This window comes from Mustelus asterias, chromosome 29 (genome assembly GCF_964213995.1).
Source record: "Mustelus asterias chromosome 29, sMusAst1.hap1.1, whole genome shotgun sequence".
NCBI classification, from domain to species: Eukaryota; Metazoa; Chordata; class Chondrichthyes; order Carcharhiniformes; family Triakidae; genus Mustelus; species Mustelus asterias.
Window position 1 is genome coordinate 18,190,019 of NC_135829.1, and position 19,182 is coordinate 18,209,200.

Genomic DNA, 19,182 nt, shown 5'->3' on the forward strand with positions numbered 1-19,182 from the left:
GCAGTCATAGGTTCCATGATGTATCACTGGCAGGCAGCCTCTGATTCGCCCGCCATCAAACCAGCAACTCGATCCTTGCGCCATTTTTAAAGGTTGCCCCAGTGCACAGCCAGCGAACCAGGAAATAATCACCCAGGTGTACCCCTGGCATCAAGTTGGCACTCCTTGCATCAAGCTGGCCTTACGCTGGCACACGCCCACCCCCACTTCGAGTGCTGAACTCACCCCCGAACTCCCCTGGAAGTATTGCTCACCAGGTGCATGCCTTCTGAGACCAGTTGTCTTCATGCACATCTAATATTACGGCGCGTAGAGGAATTTTTTGACGTGGCATGTGATTCCATGAGCCTCATAATTTCATGTTAATTTATTCCAATGAGGTTCCCAATACTAAACATTGGGAAATACAGCTGCCTCTGATGAGGGGAGCGGGCAATCTTTTCCTGCTTTTACTTTGTCGTGAAATGCAACCTTTGCCTTCTCGTGATGTTTTAGCTCCTTCCTCCAAATCCCGGCCATTGTGTCTGTCTTGACAGAGAAAAATACTGAAAACCTCTCAAAAATAATGGAGAATCAAGGGACCAGTGAAAATGAGAAACTACAAGATGTCAACATTAGTAAAACAATAGTGCTAGAAAAATTAGTGAGACCTAAAGTAGATAAATTCCCTCAATCTAAGTGTCTACATTACAGAGTTGAAAGAGGTGGCTATAGGGGTAAGATACATTGTTGGCTATCTTTCAAAGTTCTATCAACTCGAATGGTTCCAGCAGAGTGGAAGGTGGCCATTGTGACCCTACTATTTAAGAAATGAGGAAGAGAGAAAACTGAGAACTGTAGACCTGTTAACCTGACATCAGTAGTAAGGAAAATGCTAGAATCTATAATGTAGGATGTGCTAACAGAACACTTAGAAAATAATGGTAGGATTGGGAAGAATTGCAATTAATTTATGAAAGGAAAATCATGTTTAACAAACCTGTTGGAGTTTTTTGAGATTGTAACTAGCTGAATAGATGAGACTCTGGTAAATTTAGATTTTCAGAAAATGTTTGATAAGGTTCCATACATATTTGAGCACATATAATTGAGGGAGATACAGTGAAATAAATGAGTCATTTTCAAGTTGCCAGGTTGTAACTAGTGGGGTGCTCTAAGGATCAGTGCTTGGGCCACAGCTACTCTCAAACTATATCAATGATATGTATTTGGAGATTAAAGGGATTAAAGGTAATATTTCCAAGTTTGCAGATAACACAAAACTAGGTGAGTTCTGATGAGGCTGCAAAGACACTTCAAGGGGATGTGGACAGGCTAAACAAGTGGGCAAACATTTGGCAGGTGGAATACAATGTGAAGAAATGTGAGGTTATCCAATTTGGTAGGAAGAACAGAAAGTACAACTTCCTTAAATGGTGAGAGGCTGGGAAGTGTTGAATTTCAAAGGAACTGAGTGTCCCTGTTGATGTGTCAATGAAAGCCAACATGCTGACACAGCAAGAAGGCAAATGGTATGTCAGCCTTTATTGCAAAATAATTTGAGTCCAGGTGTAAAGATGTCTTACTGCAATTATATAAAGCCTTGGTGAGACCGCACCTGAAGTATTGATCTCCTTAGCTAAGGAAAGATGTATTTGCCAAAGCAGGGAGCTCAATGAAGGTTCACCAAATTAATTCCTGGAATAGAGGGATTGCCAATGAGGAATAATTATAAACACTGGACCTTTATTCACTTGGGTTTAGAAGGATGAGATGTGATCTATTTCTAACATATACAATATACATACACTTAATGTCAACAAAACGAAGGAGATTGTCATCAACTTCAGGAAGTGTAAAGGAGAACATGCCCCTGTCTACATCAATGGGGACGAAGTAGAAAGGGTCGAGAGCTTCAAGTTTTTAGGTGTCCAGATCACCAACAACCTGTCCTGGTCTCCCCATGCCGACACTATAGTTAAGAAAACCCACCAACGCCTCTACTTTCTCAGAAGACTAAGGAAATTTGGCATGTCAGCTACGACTCTCACCAACTTTTACAGATGCCCCATAGAAAGCATTCTTTCTGGTTGTATCACAGTTTGGTATGGCTCCTGCTCTGCCCAAGACCGCAAGGAACTACAAAAAGTCGTGAATATAGCCCAATCCATCACGTAAACCAGCCTCCCATCCATTGAGTCTGTCTACACTTCCTGCTGCCTCGGCAAAGCAGCCAGCATAATTAAGGACCCCACACCCACCTTCTTCCTTCGGGAAAAAGATACAAAAGTCTGAGGTCACATACCAACCGACTCAAAAACAGCTTCTTCCCTGCTGCTGTCAGACTTTTGAATGGACCTACCTTGCATTAAGTTGATCTTTCTCCACATGCTAGCTATGACTATAACACTACATTCTGCACTCTCTCCTTTCCTTCTCTATGAATGGTATGCTTTGTCTGTATAGCGTGCAAGAAACAATACTTTTCACTATGTTAACACGTGACAATAATAAATAAAATCAATTCTTTCAAGGCTCGACAGAGTTGTTCCAGGAAGGATGTTTCCCCCCCTGGGGTGTCTAGAACCAAGGGACATAGTTTTAGAATAAAAGGAAGATCAGAAGGAATTTCTCTACTCCAGAGGGTGGTGTATCTTTGGAATTCTCTGCCACAAAGGGCTATGGAGGATTAGTCGTTGACTATGTTCAAGACTGAGAGCGATAGGTTTCTATATATTAAAAACATTAAGGGATGCGGGGATAGTGCAGGAAAATGGTGTGAAGTAGAAGATCAGCAATGATCTCAGTGAATAGTGGAGTTGTCTCTAAGAGCTAATTGGTCAACTCCTGTTCCTATTATGTTCTTATTCATTGATGGTAATGTCTTTGAATGTCATGGGGAGAAAGTTAGATTCTCTCTTGTTGCAGATGGACATTGTTGGACAGTTGTGTGGCACTTGATGCCTTCCATTGTCTCAGTTGTCAAATAATCCCATTGTTTCCCTGAAAACACTGTGGTGGTGTAAATTGAAGTCAATGGTAACCTTGGAAATGTGTCAAAATCAGGACACTAATCACAGTAATTGCTTTAAAAGTAAAGTTCATGTCATGGAGGAATTTTTCAGATCATTTGTGGAGTGGTATTTAAGAAAAATATATCCAAAATGGTAATACATATAAAGCAGTTCTTTCCAAGAAACACACTGGAGATTAAAGCTGGACAGATCTTAAACCGAATGCTTCAAATGTATGCACATACAGGGATATTTGAGAAGTTACCTGTGCCATCAATTCAGTTTGAGATTTCGTGTTTGATGTAGTGTCTTGTATTCAAACCTTGTATGTTGTCAAGCTCTCAAAATCTTCTATAATTTCAGATATTAACGAATGTGAACGAAATCCTCTTCTGTGCCGTGGTGGTATCTGTGAGAATACAGATGGAAGCTTCCAGTGTGTTTGTCCTCAAGGCCATGAAGTGTCTGTAGATGGAACGTCGTGTATAGGTAAGCAACAATGAGTGACTAAGGAAGAGAGCTCTAATCCAAGGTCTATCTTTGAAGGATAATTTCAACCCATTAAAGCAGTCTATTTTTGCATATTTGGAGATAGAACGGCAGACAAAGTTATCAGCGCAAATTTGAACAAGGAAAAGTAAAGGGTAATGCTTTTTGGTTTAATGGGGGTTTGGTGAAAAGAGGAACAGTGATTTCGTGACAGTGTTTGGCAAAACTTGTGTGTGTGTTTACAATGCAGGAGGACAATTCTTTCCATCAACTTAGGTGCTATGCATGTGCTTGCATGAGTGCACATGTCTGTGTCCCAACCTGTGAACTCCATATGAGAGTTTCGAGGGTTAGTGCTTGTAGTTACAGTTAGCTCAGGAGTGTGACATTAGTTTCAATTAATGGAAGTATAAACTGAGAGCACCAATATGGTTACCATTTGCTCTTGGCAGTTTATGTTCTCTTTTTATTGCAGCAAGTAATAAAACTTAGTCACCCCTTTAATTTCCAAAAATGACTAAGTTTATAGCATTAATAAATCTAAATTATCATTTTAAAATTACTTCTAAACTGTGAAAATTATTTGAACTTATTGTTTAACTGAAATATTTCAATTATTTTTATAGATATTAATGAATGCGAGTTGAGTGACAATCTTTGTAAAAATGGACGCTGTGTCAACATGATTGGACGGTACCAATGTGCCTGTAATACTGGATACCAAGCAACCCCTGACAGACAAGGTTGTGTTGGTAAGTACTCTTTAAAATTATTACATTACTAAGCTAACTAAATTACAGGAATTCACTTTTCACGGAATTGAATCTATTGAAGCATCATTGTGCTGTGCTGCTCATTGGTAGGACAGTGATTTGAACCCTTACTTCCCACAAAATTAAAGAGCATATTCATGTGGAGTGCTTAGCACAAGTTAGGCATCCCTTTCATCTATCAGGAAAATAGAAACACTAGATGAAACATCTTCACAAACATGTGGCAGCTAGCCAGTATCAGTATTGTCAGTACTACATTTTCAGTTTCATGATGTTTCGGGTGGGAAGGTTCATCAAAGGAAGAAAATAATAATTTGCATGAATGTAATATCTTTACATTGCAAACATCCAAAGATACTTAAGAATCTTATTCAAAAAATTGACAGGGTAGGAAGGATAACCTGGGTAATTATAGGCCGGTGAGCTTGATGTCCGTGGTGGGGAAGTTGTTGGAGAAGATTCTTAGAGATAGGATGTATGCGCATTTAGAAAGGAATAAACTCATTAACGATAGTCAGCATGGTTTTGTGAGAGGGAGGTCATGCCTCACTAACCTGGTGGAGTTTTTTGAAGAAGTGACCAAAATGGTTGACGAGGGAAGGGCCGTGGATGTCGTCTATATGGACTTTAGTAAAGCGTTCGACAAAGTCCCTCATGGTAGGCTGGTGAAAAAGGTTGGCTCTCATGGGATAAAGGGGGAGGTGGCTAGATGGGTGGAGAACTGGCTTGGTCACAGAAGACAGAGGGTAGTAGTGGAAGGGTCTTTTTCCGGCTGGAGGCCTGTGACTAGTGGTGTTCCGCAGGGCTCTGTATTGGGACCTCTGCTGTTTGTGATTTATATAAATGATCTGGAAGAAGGTGTAACTGGGGTGATCAGTAAGTTTGCGGACGACACAAAATTGGCAGGACTTGCAGATAGTGAGGAGCATTGTCAGAAGCTACAGAAGGATATAGATAGGCTGGAAATTTGGGCAAAGAAATGGCAGATGGAGTTCAATCCTGATAAATGCGAAGTGATGCATTTTGGTAGAAATAATGTAGGGAGGAGCTATATGATAAATGGAAGAACCATAAAGGGTGTAGATACGCAGAGGGACCTGGGTGTGCAAGTCCACAGATCCTTGAAAGTGACGTCACAGGTGGAGAAGGTGGTGAAGAAGGCATATGGCATGCTTGCCTTTATAGGACGGGGCATAGAGTATAAAAGTTGGGGTCTGATGTTGCAGATGTATAGAACATTGGTTCGACCGCATCTGGAATACTGCGTCCAGTTCTGGTCACCACACTACCAGAAGGACGTGGAGGCTTTGGAGAGAGTACAGAGGAGGTTTACCAGGATGTTACCTGGTATGGAGGGGCTTAGTTATGAGGAGAGATTGGGTAAACTTGGGTTGTTCTCCCTGGAAAGACGGAGGATGAGGGGAGACTTAATAGAGGTGTATAAAATTATGAAAGGCATAGATAGGGTGAACGGTGGGAAGCTTTTCCCCAGGTCGGTGGTGACGTTCACGAGGGGTCATAGGTTCAAGGTGAAGGGGGGGAGGTTTAACACAGATATCAGACGGACATATTTTACACAGAGGGTGGTGGGGGCCTGGAATGCGCTGCCAGGCAAGGTGGTGGAGGCGGACACACTGGGAAAATTTAAGACTTATCTAGACAGCCATATGAACGGAGTGGGAATGGAGGGATACAAAAGAATGGTCTAGTTTGGACCAGGGAGCGGCGCGGGCTTGGAGGGCCGAAGGGCCTGTTCCTGTGCTGTATTGTTCTTTGTTCTTGGTTTTGTTCTTTGACACTGAACCACAGAAAGGAGGTATCAGGACAGACAATATACACTTGTTTAAAAAAGTCCAACAGGTTTCTTTGGAATCACAAGCTTTCAGAGCACTGCTCCTTCATCAGGTGAGTCACTCCTTTAATTTGTGATTAAGCTTGTGATTCCAAAGAAGCCTGTTGGACTTTAACCTGATGTTGTGAGACTTCTTACTGTGCCTACCCCAGTCCAACACCAGCACCTCCACAGCTTGTTTAAAAAGAAAAGTTAATGTTAGGATAATACCAGCAATTACAGACCAGTCAGTTTAACTTCCGTGCTGGGGATGTTTCTACAGACAATTATTCTGGATAGAATTAGAGTCATATGGAAAAATATGGATTGATTAGGAAGAGTCAGCACGGATTTCTAGAGGGAAATTGTGTTTAACTTGCTGGAGATTTTTGAAGAAGTAACAGAAAGGGTCAATGAGGATAATGCTGTTGATGTGATGTGACTTTCAGAAGGCATTCAATACAATACCACATAGCAGACTAGTGAGAAACATTGTAGCTCATAGAATAAATGAGACATAGTAACGTGGATGCAGAATTGGCTCAGCAATACGAAACTGAGTAATGGTCAATAAGATATGTTTCAGGCTGGAGGAAGATTTGTAGTGGAGTTCCGCAGGATTGGTATTGGGAGGAGAATAGTATAGAACTTCAGAAGGATATAGACGAGTTGGTGGAGTGGCCAGATGGCTGGCAGATGAAGTTCAATGCAGAGTAATGTGAGGTGATGCATTTTGGTAGGAATAACATAGACGGACAATATAAAATAATGGGTACAATTCTTAAGGGAGTGCGGGAGCAGAGGAACCTCAGTGCATAGGCGCACAGATCATTGAAGGTAGTAGGACAGGTGGAGAAAACAGTTAATAAAGCAAAGTGCTCTGGATTTTATTAATAGGGATGTGGAGTACAAGAGCAAGGAGGTTATACTGAACTTATGCAAGACACTAGTTAGACCTCAGCTGGCGTATTGAGCACAGTTCTGGGCCACACTATAGGAAGGATGTGAACACATTGGGGAGAGTGCAGAAGACGTTTACAATAATGGTTCCAGGGATGAGAAACTTTGGTTATGAAGATAGATTGGAGAGGCTGGACTGTTCTCTTTGGAAAAAAGGTTAAGAGTAGATTTGATAGAGTTGTTCAAAATCATGAGGGTGCTGGACAAACAATAGGGAAAACCATTTCTGCTCGTAAAAAGATCAAGAATGAGAAAGCAATGATTGAAGAAATTAAGCAAATTTGATGTGAGAACAAACTTTTCCACACAGTGAATGGTTCGGGTCAAGAATGCACTGCCTGGAAATGTGGTGGAAACAGGTTCAATTGGGGCATTTAAAAGGGCATTAGATGATTATTTGAATAGAAACAATATGCAAAGGAAAAGACACTCAGTCATAATGCTCACTTAGAGCCAGTGCAGGCACGTTGGACCAAATGACCTGCATCTGTGCCATAACAATTTTGTATTCTGTGACAGAAAGCTTGATCAAAGAGGTTGATTCTAAGGTGCATCTTACATTTGATGAGAGGTTCAGAGAGGGAATTTCAAAGCACAGGGCCAAGGCAACTGAAAGCACAGCGACCAATCATGGAACAATTAACATCGAGGATGAACGACATGCCAGAATTGAAGGAGCACTGGAAGCACAAAACTTTGTACAACTAGAGGAGATTACAGAAATGGCGAGGGATATGACCCTGAAAGCATTGGGAAACAAGGATGAGATGCTTAAAATTAAGGCATTGTCAGACCAAGTGACAGTGTAGGCCTACAGTCACAGGAATGATGGATGAATAAGACTTTGTGCAAGTTAAGATAGAGGCAACAGAGTTTTATATGAGCACAAATTTATGTAGGGATGAAGATGAAAGTGAAGAGATCATTGAAGTAGTGAAGTTTGGAGGTAATAAGATCATAAGAAATAGGAACAGGAGTAGATCATTTGACCCATTGAGCTTGCTCCACCATTCAATAAGATCATGCTGATCTGATTGTAGCCTGAGCTTCACTTTCCTGCCTGTCCCCATGATCCTTGATTCCCTTGTCAATCAAAAATCTTTCTAATTTAATCACAGAATCCCTATAGTTCAGAAGGATGCCATTCAGCCCATTGAGTCTGCACCAACCACAATCCCATCCAGACCCTATTCCCATAGCCCCACATATTCACCCTGCAAAACCCCTGACACTAGAGTCAATTTAGCATGGTCAATCCACCTAACCCGCACATCTTTGGACTATGGGAGAAACCGGAGCACCCAGAGGAAACCCACGCAGACACGGTGAGAATGTGCAAACAGTGACCCGAGGCTGGAACTGACCCCGGATCCCTGGCACTGTGAGGCAGCAGTGCTAACCACTGTGTTGCCCCTGTAGTCTTGAATATATTCAAGGGAGTGAAGGAGGTGGAGAAGACTCCACTGATCTTTGTTAATGAGAAATTCAAAGACTAATAATCCTCTTGAGAGAAATTTCTCTCTGTCTCCATCTTAATTGGGAGACCCCATATTTTGCTTCCTAGTTCTACATTTCTTCCGCAAGAGGGAACATCTTTCGTCATCTGAGAAGCCTCCACAGAATCTTAGATATTCCAATAAGATTATCTCTCATTCTTCTAAATTCCAACTTTCTCAACTTTTTTCAGACAACACCTTCACCTTGGGAATAAACCAAGTAACCTTCTCGAAACTGCAAGTATATTATTAGGATACCAGATCAGAAATCCCAAGGTATATTTTGAAACCAGAGTAGACCCCGCCAATTTTTCTATTTTGGCATTAATGTGAGGATAGGATATTTCATTCCAGGTGTTATTCTAGTGACAAACTAGAGAGTTTTAATCAAAACAAACTTTATTTAACAACACAGTATAACTTTAACAAATGAATTAGCTTAACCTTTAACAATTGAACACTAAGGTAAATTGAAACCAAAGAACATCTACCCATCTCCATAGCCTTGTAGCCTGTAAATGTTCACTAAATGCTTATAAACTAACTTAGCTCTAACTTCCAAAACAAAACATCTCTCCGGACCATATTTCTTTGTAAGTGATGTAGGTACCTTGCCTCCATTTCACCCGCTGTTTTATGGCTCTTATCTTTCTGTTAACCCCTGTAGTCCACATGCCGCCAAACTTTAAAAGACTCCATGCTGCATTATCCCATTATGTACAAGTAAACTTTAATCTTCTCAGAACTGAACATTGGGTGGGATTTTCCGGCTGCGCTCACCCCAAGACCGGTAAATCCTGCCCGAGGTCAACAGGCCTTTGCATAGTCCATCCTCCCACCTACTATGATTCCCCTGGCGGGCAGGACAGGAAAACTCTCCCCATTATCTCTAAATGAAATATTAACATGAACTATCGCTGAAAACCTCCGACCTTGTCCACGGCTTGGATTCTCCTGTACTGCTGCAGTTAATGGAGTTTTGGCTGGAACACTATATTCTCGGTTCTCACTTGCAGTGGGGCAGGCATGGACAAGATCAGAGAATCTTGCCCCATATATTCATCAGACATCTTTTACTTTCTTAGTTAACCATGATGGTGCATCCTTTCATAGATTATTTCTTTCTCAATGGAATATATCTTTGTTGAGAGTTACTAAGTAACTCATCAAATGTCTGCAACTGCTTTTCTTCTGGCCTGCCTTTACATCTGTTTTTCCATTTCATTTTAGCCAACTCTATTTTCATATCACGTAAGTTTATTTAATTCTTTATTTAAGTTTAAGATATAGTGTCAGACCCAAATTCCTCACCTTCAAATAGAATATGAGATTCAACATGCTTTGATCAATTCTTACCTAGCAAATACTTTACTATGATATTAATTAATCCAGTCCCTACGCATTACCAAGTATGAAGTAATGTGGATCAAAGTTTCAGCAGCAGGTAAACTGAGTCAGAGCTGAAGTTTGCCAGTGTTACAGAGTGGAAGTAGGCAATCTTTAGATAGCGCAATTGTGTGGTTGGAAGCTGATCTCTGGGTTCAACACAGTACCACCACTGCTGCAAATAGCCTGGCTCAAATACAAACAGTTACCATGGAGAGGAAAGAAAATGGTGTTCAGGGAAATGGAGTTTGTGGCAGACCTAAAGACATGAGTTTATTCTTCCCAGTAATTTGTTAGAAAAGTATTCTGCTCATCCAATACTGGATATCAGACAAACAACGTGACAGATTAAAGATGATGATGGGGTGAGGGATTCACATGATGTGAGTGCAGGAATAGCTGTGTTTCCGTGAGCTCTAGCATGACTCATCTTTTAATCCTTTCATTTATCCCTGTGCAATGCCCATGGGCAGCACAGTGGTCAGCACTGCTGCTTCACAGCGCCAAGGACCCAGGTTCAATTCCCAGCTTGGGTCACTGTGTGGAGTTTGCACGTTCTCCCTGTGTCTACGTGGGTTTCCTCCAGGTGCTCCGGTGCTTCCACAATCTGAAAGACATGCTGATTAGGTGGATTGGCCATGCTAAATCTCCCTCAGTGAACCCAAACAGGAGCCGGAGTGTGGCGACTCGGGAATTTTCACAGTAACTTCATTGCAGTGTTAATGGAAGCCTACTTGTGACAATAATAAATAAAATAAATGCCTAATCCTGGAGTGAAAATTCCGTAATATGTCCCTGGAAGATTTCTGGTTAAGTTTTTGGACAAAGTGCCAAGTAAAGCCATGAAAATCCTCAATGGGAATGAACAGTCGGGGTGGAGACGAGCCTTCAATATGGCAATTTGGTTAGTGAGTGGACTCTCAAACCGGCGACCTTGAAAGAGTTGTAGATGATGACTGCCAATATGATTAAAGTTATGGACGACAAACTCGGCCTTTTGGCACAGCATTTCAGTGCTCATGTTGCATACTACATACTGCAAAATACCGATAAGAAGCTTGATGAAGCGAAGGAAAGAATCCTTATTGTCGAGAATGCAGCTTCCTCGGTTGAGGCCCGCTTTCAATCCTTGAAAAATTAGCCAAATGGTATGTCAGATATCCTGAATGATCTAGAGAGCCGGCGACAGAGGAGGAGTGAATGGCAATAACTTGGAATTATAATCTGCTATTTATTGCTAATCCTGGACTTTACCCCTTGTTGTTGCACTCCTGTCTATATCTGTGTGTATATGTGGAAAAACGTTGATGCTTTACTGTACCAATTCTTGAGGGTTTGTTGTGTTTTTTTAAAAATGTGAGAAATCCTCAATAAAAATGTATTTTTTTAAAAAGATAGTGAATGGATCAAGAGAGGTTAAGAGAGCTGAGTGTTATCAGTGTACATGTGGAATTTGATGTTTTCCAATGATGTCACTGGAGGGCAACATGGAGATGAAAAGGAGAAAGGAACAGAGATTGCAGGGGTAACAGTGCAAAAATGAAAAGAGAAGCCATTGCAGGCGATTTTCTAGTTATAATTCAATGGATAAGAATTGAACAAGGCAAAGGCAGCTCCACCCAGCTTGACAACAGAGTCAAAACATTATAGGAGGAGGAGCATGGCATGGTCAGTTTTGTTGAAGACTCAGGTCAAGAAGAATAAGTAGGGATGGCTTACCGTGGTCATCATTATAGATTGCCATTTCTAACTTTGATGGGTTGCTTCAGTTCTGTAGCTTGGAAAAAAGACCAACCTAATAGAGCAGTAATCAAAAGTTTATAATGTGAGATTTTATTTTAAAGGGTTTCTATTTTAGGTAATAAAGCATCGATAGGGTTGCAGCTATAGCTCCCCATAAAACACTGAAGCGCCTGAGCAGTGCTCCAGGCACAGTGTCTGTTGGAATGAGTGCCGAAGAATAGACCTTGTTAAACTGTGACATATTTTCCTTGCCAGGCCCCAGTTTATGCCCGACTTTGCCAGAAAAATAACGTAAATACTCACAGGCAGCCAATAGTCCTTCAGTAGCCACTGGAACTAAAATTTGAGTCGCATGCTGTGAGTGCCAGAACAAAAATATTTGAATGAGCTGACCTTACATTGTCATTTGGGAGAAATTAGTCCATTTGCAATTGCACAATGCACATGGAAAGTACCATGGGAATGCATTATTGATTTCTGAGATCCCATATAGCATCCTCGATTATTTTAGAAAGCAATGGCTGAGAGGAAACAGAATTGATGATTGAGATCATCCATTTAATTGAGAAATAATATAAGTCATGTGCATTTAATAATAGTTGTATAATTACTTTAGTAATAGTTAGCTGAATGTGGATATCTGGCAGTGCCATTCCACAATCTGTTGATGGATTATACATAAGGTGGAATTTGATAAGATTTTCAGTTAATTTTCAACGGATTCAGTTGTGTGGCAACCACAGTTTCAAGGCTTTCCAGCTTTAAAATGATGTCACACTCGGGATGTTTGAAAGCAGGATGAATTTCAGCAGAGAATACTTTTCTGCCAAACACTGCTATTTAAATATTATTTTTGCTGGGATTGCTACTGGCCACTCCTTGCCTGTTTACAGCATACAGTGGGGAAAGGAAGGAGACTAGAGCCCAGATATCCAGACCATTTCCCTCTTATCTGATCCATTTCCACCACTTTCTGGAACTACCAGATGAATTAAGTCCATAGCCTTTGGGGTAGGGATGAGATAACCCATATGGGTTAAGTAAAAGAATAGGATCCAGTAAATGCCAGCTCTCTGAACAGTCACTTGTCCTCTGAAGATGTCAATCTCAATTAAGACCACCATTAAAGGAACTGATCCAGTCTCATTAGTCCTTTAATGAATGGAGGCAAGTAGTGCAGATGTCAGCATGATGGTGTACAACTTCTACAGCATAGTTGATTCAGGATTTGGTGAGAGGGAAGAGGTGCTGTTGTGGCCTTTACAAGACGAGAAGCAATCAGAGAGAGAAGCAAGAGCCAACAAGACCCAAGGTCTACAGGCATTAATTAGGAGGGCAGATATGCAATTGATTATTTTTTTTTCAAAGTTAAGTAGGACTTGGGAGAAATAAGTATTGTACTAAATTTATAGCTTAACGAATAAAACCACTCAACTGCAGTTAGTCACTGAATGATATTTCAAAACTTATACTTAATTAAAGTATAATGAAGATGGCAGGGCAGGTGCTGTGCATATGGAAGCTAGTGGGCACCAGTGTGATCTGCATTAACCACATCTGCAGTAAGTTTCTGAAGCCCGAGGAACTTTGGCCTAGAGATGATGAGCCAAAGTCCCTACTTCGGACACTGCGGAAAGGCGGAAAGCAACCTGCATGTTGTTGCATGAGGCAATCACATCTTTAGCTGAAGTACTTTTGGATTTGGTACGTAACCAAGAACACGTGGGTGTGGCAATGAGTGACACAGGAATGGGGATCCAAAAGGTAGCACTGGAGGAAGCTTGGCCTTTTTGCTTGTCCGTAAGTACCAAGGTTCTCGAAGCCAGTGTGGACAAGAGGTGTGCCTGCAAGGAGGATGAGCAAACTGGCTATTCAAGTTGAGGGAAGAAATGGAATGTCGTATAGGTAGGGGGATAGATATTTTTCTTTAAAGCTGAGAGCACGAGTCCCAAACTCTGTGTTGGTTGCTCAGTGCCAGGTTTAAGAACATCTCCTTTAGGATAGAGAGGAATTGGTGTGGGGAGGCGAAATATCTGGTTGTTATGATTAACAGGTGTACCATTGCCATAGTAGGGCCTCTTTCTTAGTCCTGTCTAAGGGGGCATGAGCACCTAGTGTCTAAATTATAAAGCAGAACCACAAAAATAATAATCTCTGCATTACTATGTGAGCCATGGGCAAGTTGGCATGGGATAAATAGACTTCAATGCATGGCTCAGAGAATGGTGTGGGAGAAATAGGTTTAAATTCATGGGACACTGGCTCCAGTACTAGGAAGGCGGGAGCTATTCATTTGCAATGGACTTACTTGAACCAGCTGAGACCAGTGCCCAAATGGCATGGTGGCACGACTGTCTCAGTGCCAGGGACCCAGTTTCATTCCAACCTTAGCTGATTGTCTTCATGGGGTTTGCATGTTCTCACTGTGTGTGGGTTTCCTCCGGATGCTCCAGTTTCCTCATCCTATCCAAAGATATTCAGGTTAAGTGGATTGGCCATGCTAAATTGTCCCTTGGTGTCCAAAGATGTGTAAGTTAGGTGGATTAGCAGGATAAATGTGTGGGATAGCGGGAATAGGGTGGGGGATAGGCCTCATTAAGATGCTCTGTCGGAGATTCAGTGCAGACTTAGTGGGCGGAATGGCCTCCTTCTACACTGTAAGGATTCTCTGATAAGAATCTGGTGACTAGGGATTTAGAGAGATCTTTAATCTGAATAGTGTGGATAAGGTGAGGAGAGTTCAGGTGATGGGAATTTTAGAAAGTTAAAATGAAAAAGCACAAGGCAATTGTGCAAGGGTAATGATACCAGAATGTGACAAAACGTACAAACATAAAAGTACAACAGATAGTAGGGTCAGCTTAGAGTAAAATGATAAAACGTCACTTGAAATATCTCTCTGCAAATGCACGCAGCATTTGTAGCAAGATAGAGAAATTGATGGCACAAATAAAAATAAATGGGTATGATATGATAGTCATTGCAGAGACATGGTTGCAAGGTGAGCAAGACTAGAAACTGATTATTCAAGGTAATTTGACATTTTAAAAGGAGAGAAAGAAAGGAAAAGGAAGTGCAGTAACTTTATTGATAAATGGTTGGAACAGTATAGTTGTGTTTCAGAAGATTCAAGATGTAAAATAGGTAGAGAAAATAAATGGAAAGGGAAACATTGGACCCTCAGAGTGAGACTGAAGAATTAATAATGTGAAACAGGAAATGATGGAGGCTTTTGTATCCATCTTTTACAATAGAAGACACACAGACCAGTCCAATAATAGTAGAAAATTAAGTGGCAAAAGAGGAGAAACTTAAAACAATCAACCTAATGGGACTAAATACTGGCAAGTCCCCTGGACCTGATGACCTGCATCCTAGGGCTTTTTTAAAGGCAGTTGCAGAGATAGTGGGTGCATTGGTTGTAATCTTCGTAAAATTCCCTAGATTCTGGACATGTTCCAAAGGTTGGAAAATAATAAATGAGGCAAAGCAGGAAACTACAGGCCAGTTAGCTTAACATCTGCCATTGGGAAAATGCTGGAATCCATCATTAAGAAAATAGTAACCGAATATTTAGAATATCACATAACAACCAAGCAAAGTCAACATGGTTTTATAAAGGGGAAATTATGTTTGATAAATTTATTAGAGTTCTTTGAGGATGTAACAAGCAGAGTAGATGAAGGGAAATCGTAGATGTAGCGTATATGGAATACTAAATGCCATTCGATAAGGTGCCACAGAAATGTTAGTACACAAAATAAGAACTTAGAGTGTAGGATGTAATATTTTAGCATAGATAGAGGATTGGCTAACAACAGGAAACAAGTTGGGATAAATAGGTCATTTTCAGGTTGGCCAACTCTAACTGGTGGGGTGCCGCAGGAATCAACAGTGGGCCCTCAACTATTGGCAATCTATATTAATGCTTTGGATGAAGGGACAGGTTGTTTGTTGCTAGCAATACTAAGTTAGGTGGGAAAACAAATTGTGAGGAGGATACAAAAGGTGGAATCTTGTACCGTCCCCATGGCAAGATTGATAGCACGGGCATTTAATCAGACATGAGGATGGTGGATTAGGACCCTGCCACTCTTCTGCCTCCACCCCAATTTTGTCCATGGCAGTAATATCCATAACCTAACAAGGGTCTCATCCCACTGCTGCTGGTATTGATCCAGAAGCCAAGGTGTGAGGGGGCTCATCATGTGGTGAGCCTGAGTAACAAACCCGTGCAGTATTGCTTCCAGGCTCCCAGGGTGTGTCCCTCTTTCAAAGGTATACTCAGTGCCTGATCAGAGGACCCGGAATCGGAATGGGAGAGTCCTGTTGAGAGCTAACCCCCCCCCCCTTGCTGTCAACCTATGGCCTTGCTCCTGTCATCAATCCCTTGCAACCTGGGTCCAGCAACGATCCTTGGCCTATCATGGGTGCTATGCTGGCAGTAACCCCCATCACTCTAATGACTGCTGTTCATAAGGGCTGCCAGCCTCTGCTTGCTGGCAGCTCTCACCAGGCAGAACTCCTGCTCTGGAATCCCCCTCCTCTCTGAAGGTCTTTAATCTTTAGAATTCTTTTACCCCTAAGCTGGGGATGTATAGTCACAAGATCAGTGTGGTTGATGAAAGTCCTGCCCTGTGCATGTCAGAGCAAGTTCGGGAAAATCTGATGCATGGATACCTAAAAATGCCATGTAGAAGGCAAACATTACAACCATCAAATTAATTGGGTTTTTTTCCACTGAGGACCAGGTGGAAAATATATACCAACTTCATTCTTCAAACCTAATTGACTATAAAAAAAGAACAAAGTGTTCACTTCACAGCTCTGGAGTACTCATTAATGTTTTTTAAATTTTAATTTTGTTGCTTTGTGAATGAATGGGTATACCAGGACATTGTCTTTTAATAATTAAAGCTGGCGCAAAAAGAGTTTGGCAATTCTTGACATTAAATATGCTGTTTCTAGATTGTAAAGTAATTGTTTTCAAGCTCCTTATCAGTGTTGCTGTCTTGTGCTACAAGTTTTAACTTATTATTTACTCATCTCACCTGTCGTCATGTGGTTGTGCCACTAATTCAGATTTGAAAGTGTACCCTTTACCTATCCTAGACTGTAAAACTCATACATCATTGGTTTTTATTACAGACATTGATGAATGCACAATCGTGAATGGAGGATGTGAGACTTACTGCACAAATTCTGAAGGCAGTTATGAATGCAGCTGTCGTAGTGGCTATGCATTGCTGCCAGATCAGCGATCTTGTACAGGTAAAACAGATATCAGTTGAATGTAAATACAGACTGTTAAGTAGTTTAGGAGTAACCTGCTTTCCAAAATACATTGATCTATTGAGAATATTTGCTATTTCACAATGAATGTTATTGAAAACTTTTATTGATCGTTTGATATGCCTTTTCACTGTATGAAAAATGACTTTGTGTCCCAGTGAAGTCAATCATAGTAAGAAGTTTAATAAGACCGATTGGATTGAGTTTAAAAGAAAGATAGATCTTGCTGAACCAGAACAGTTGTCTCCCAATTATTGAGGTGAATTTGTGTCTCAATCATTTTTTGATCATTACAATTCTTTCTTTAAAACTGGCAGTATGGTTAGTGCTTGGCTTTTTTTATGTCAACATCTCTTGTAATTATTTAATTCCCACTCTTAGATTCTCAGTTTGTTAATGTTATATCAGGATGTTCCATACATAAATATATTCAGACATAAATGTAATATCTAACTATAATCTAACTATAACTAGTGATAGATATAGGACAGATGTCAGAGGTAGGTTCTTTACTCAGAGAGTAGTAAGGGCGTGGAATGCCCCGCCAGCAACAGTAGTGGACTCGCCAACATTACGGGCATTTAAATGGTCATTGGATAAACATATGGATGATATTGGAATAGTGTAGGTTAGATGGACTTTAGATTGGTTTCACAGGTCGGCGCAACATCGAGGGCCGAAGGGCCTGTACTGCGCTGTAATGTTCTATGTTCTATAAAGTGTTAATAAAGTTCACTAAGCTATAAATTAATGTATTGATTGCTCCCATTTTTGTTTTCTGGCAATTTTTCTCCTCCCATCCTGACTACTTGCTAAAAAATATGCCACTGAACACCTTTAATACCTTACCCAGCCTTTGTGTATGATTGTCATGGGGACATCAGAGACAAACATAACACTATTCTTTTTGATATCTGCACATGCAATTCCAGCAGGAGACATTGGGAGATAAAATAATGGCCAATTTTCAGTTTCCTAATTCATGGATGATGACGCTAATTGGAATACCGCCTTATCAAATGAGAACAGACCTATGGGCTCAGCTTACATAACCCAATTATTCTTTTAAAAAGCCTGATATCTCTTTTTGTAACAGTTAGCTACTGTGAATCAATTTAGCAGAATATATTATGCTAAGAATAAATGTGGCTATAAATGAATAAATATCACCTACTGACCTAACACTTCTGTTCAACATTAATGGCATTGTAATGCCAAGAAAAGCAGTTATTGTACTTTGACTGAAAAGCAGGAAGAGGGGAAGGCACATGATTGTGACATGCAATGCCAGCAACTTTAACTCCAGATATAATCAGTGATGGAATGCTACAGTTTCAACTCCAAGTAGATAAAGCTTGTCCAAAGCAACTGAGCCTACCATTCCTCAAAATGTGACCAGAGTAAGATCTGGAAGAATGGTCGAGCCTTCAGACTATATGAATTTAAAAAGCCAGGGAGGGGATGGGAGGAGGAGGGTTCACCAGCCTGCCCCTTGGCATTTCCCCCCATCCCTGCCTTTGACAACACCTGATGGCACATAAACAGCAGTTCCCGACCTTGACGGAATCTCAATGCTATGCGACCCATGAGTCAGGAACAAATCTACTGCAATGCAGGCTTCACCGCAGAGAGCAAAACACAGCTGAGCATGGGTGACATCCATTTGTCTCATAATTATTAGGGCGTCCCTTTAGTCAATCACTTTTACTGACCTTGAATTCTCTCCATCCGAAAAGTTCCTCCTCCGATCTTGTGGGATCTCTGACTGACTAAATGCATGGTCAAGGTAAGATTTTTAAAAAGGAGAAAGCATCATCTACTGGCCTCAAATTCATGGAAGAGGTGAAGCTTATCAGGTGCCTGCCAGTAACTGGGTAACTACATTGACGTTAACAATATGCCACCATATTGTGTACTAACAAATAACTCTGTTAACATACTTCACAAAATAATACTTTCGTATATATTGTAATGTAGATTAAATTTTAATGACCACATAAACCAATTTTTTCTTCCAGATATTGATGAATGTGAGGACAATCCTGACATTTGTGATGGAGGGCAATGTGCAAATGTACCTGGAGAATATCGATGTCTATGCTATGATGGATTTATGGCTTCTGAGGATATGAGGACCTGTCTAGGTTAGGCTTGGTTATAGTTTCCTTGCTAATATTCAACTATTATTGTTCAAGTAAGCTGAGTACATGAGAATGTAT

The 19,182-nt window shown here is 40.9% G+C and overlaps 1 protein-coding gene across 1 annotated transcript in view; it reads left to right on the top strand.

Moving 5' to 3' along the window:
• fbn1 (fibrillin 1) overlaps window positions 1–19,182 on the top strand; it is a 413,386-nt gene that overhangs the window by 275,513 nt on the left and 118,691 nt on the right. Inside the window, exons 27-30 of the mRNA XM_078200149.1 lie at window positions 3,357–3,482; window positions 4,109–4,234; window positions 16,820–16,942; window positions 18,982–19,107. Of these exons, the coding sequence (XP_078056275.1) occupies window positions 3,357–3,482; window positions 4,109–4,234; window positions 16,820–16,942; window positions 18,982–19,107 (501 nt within the window). The remainder of the gene's footprint in view (window positions 1–3,356; window positions 3,483–4,108; window positions 4,235–16,819; window positions 16,943–18,981; window positions 19,108–19,182) is intronic.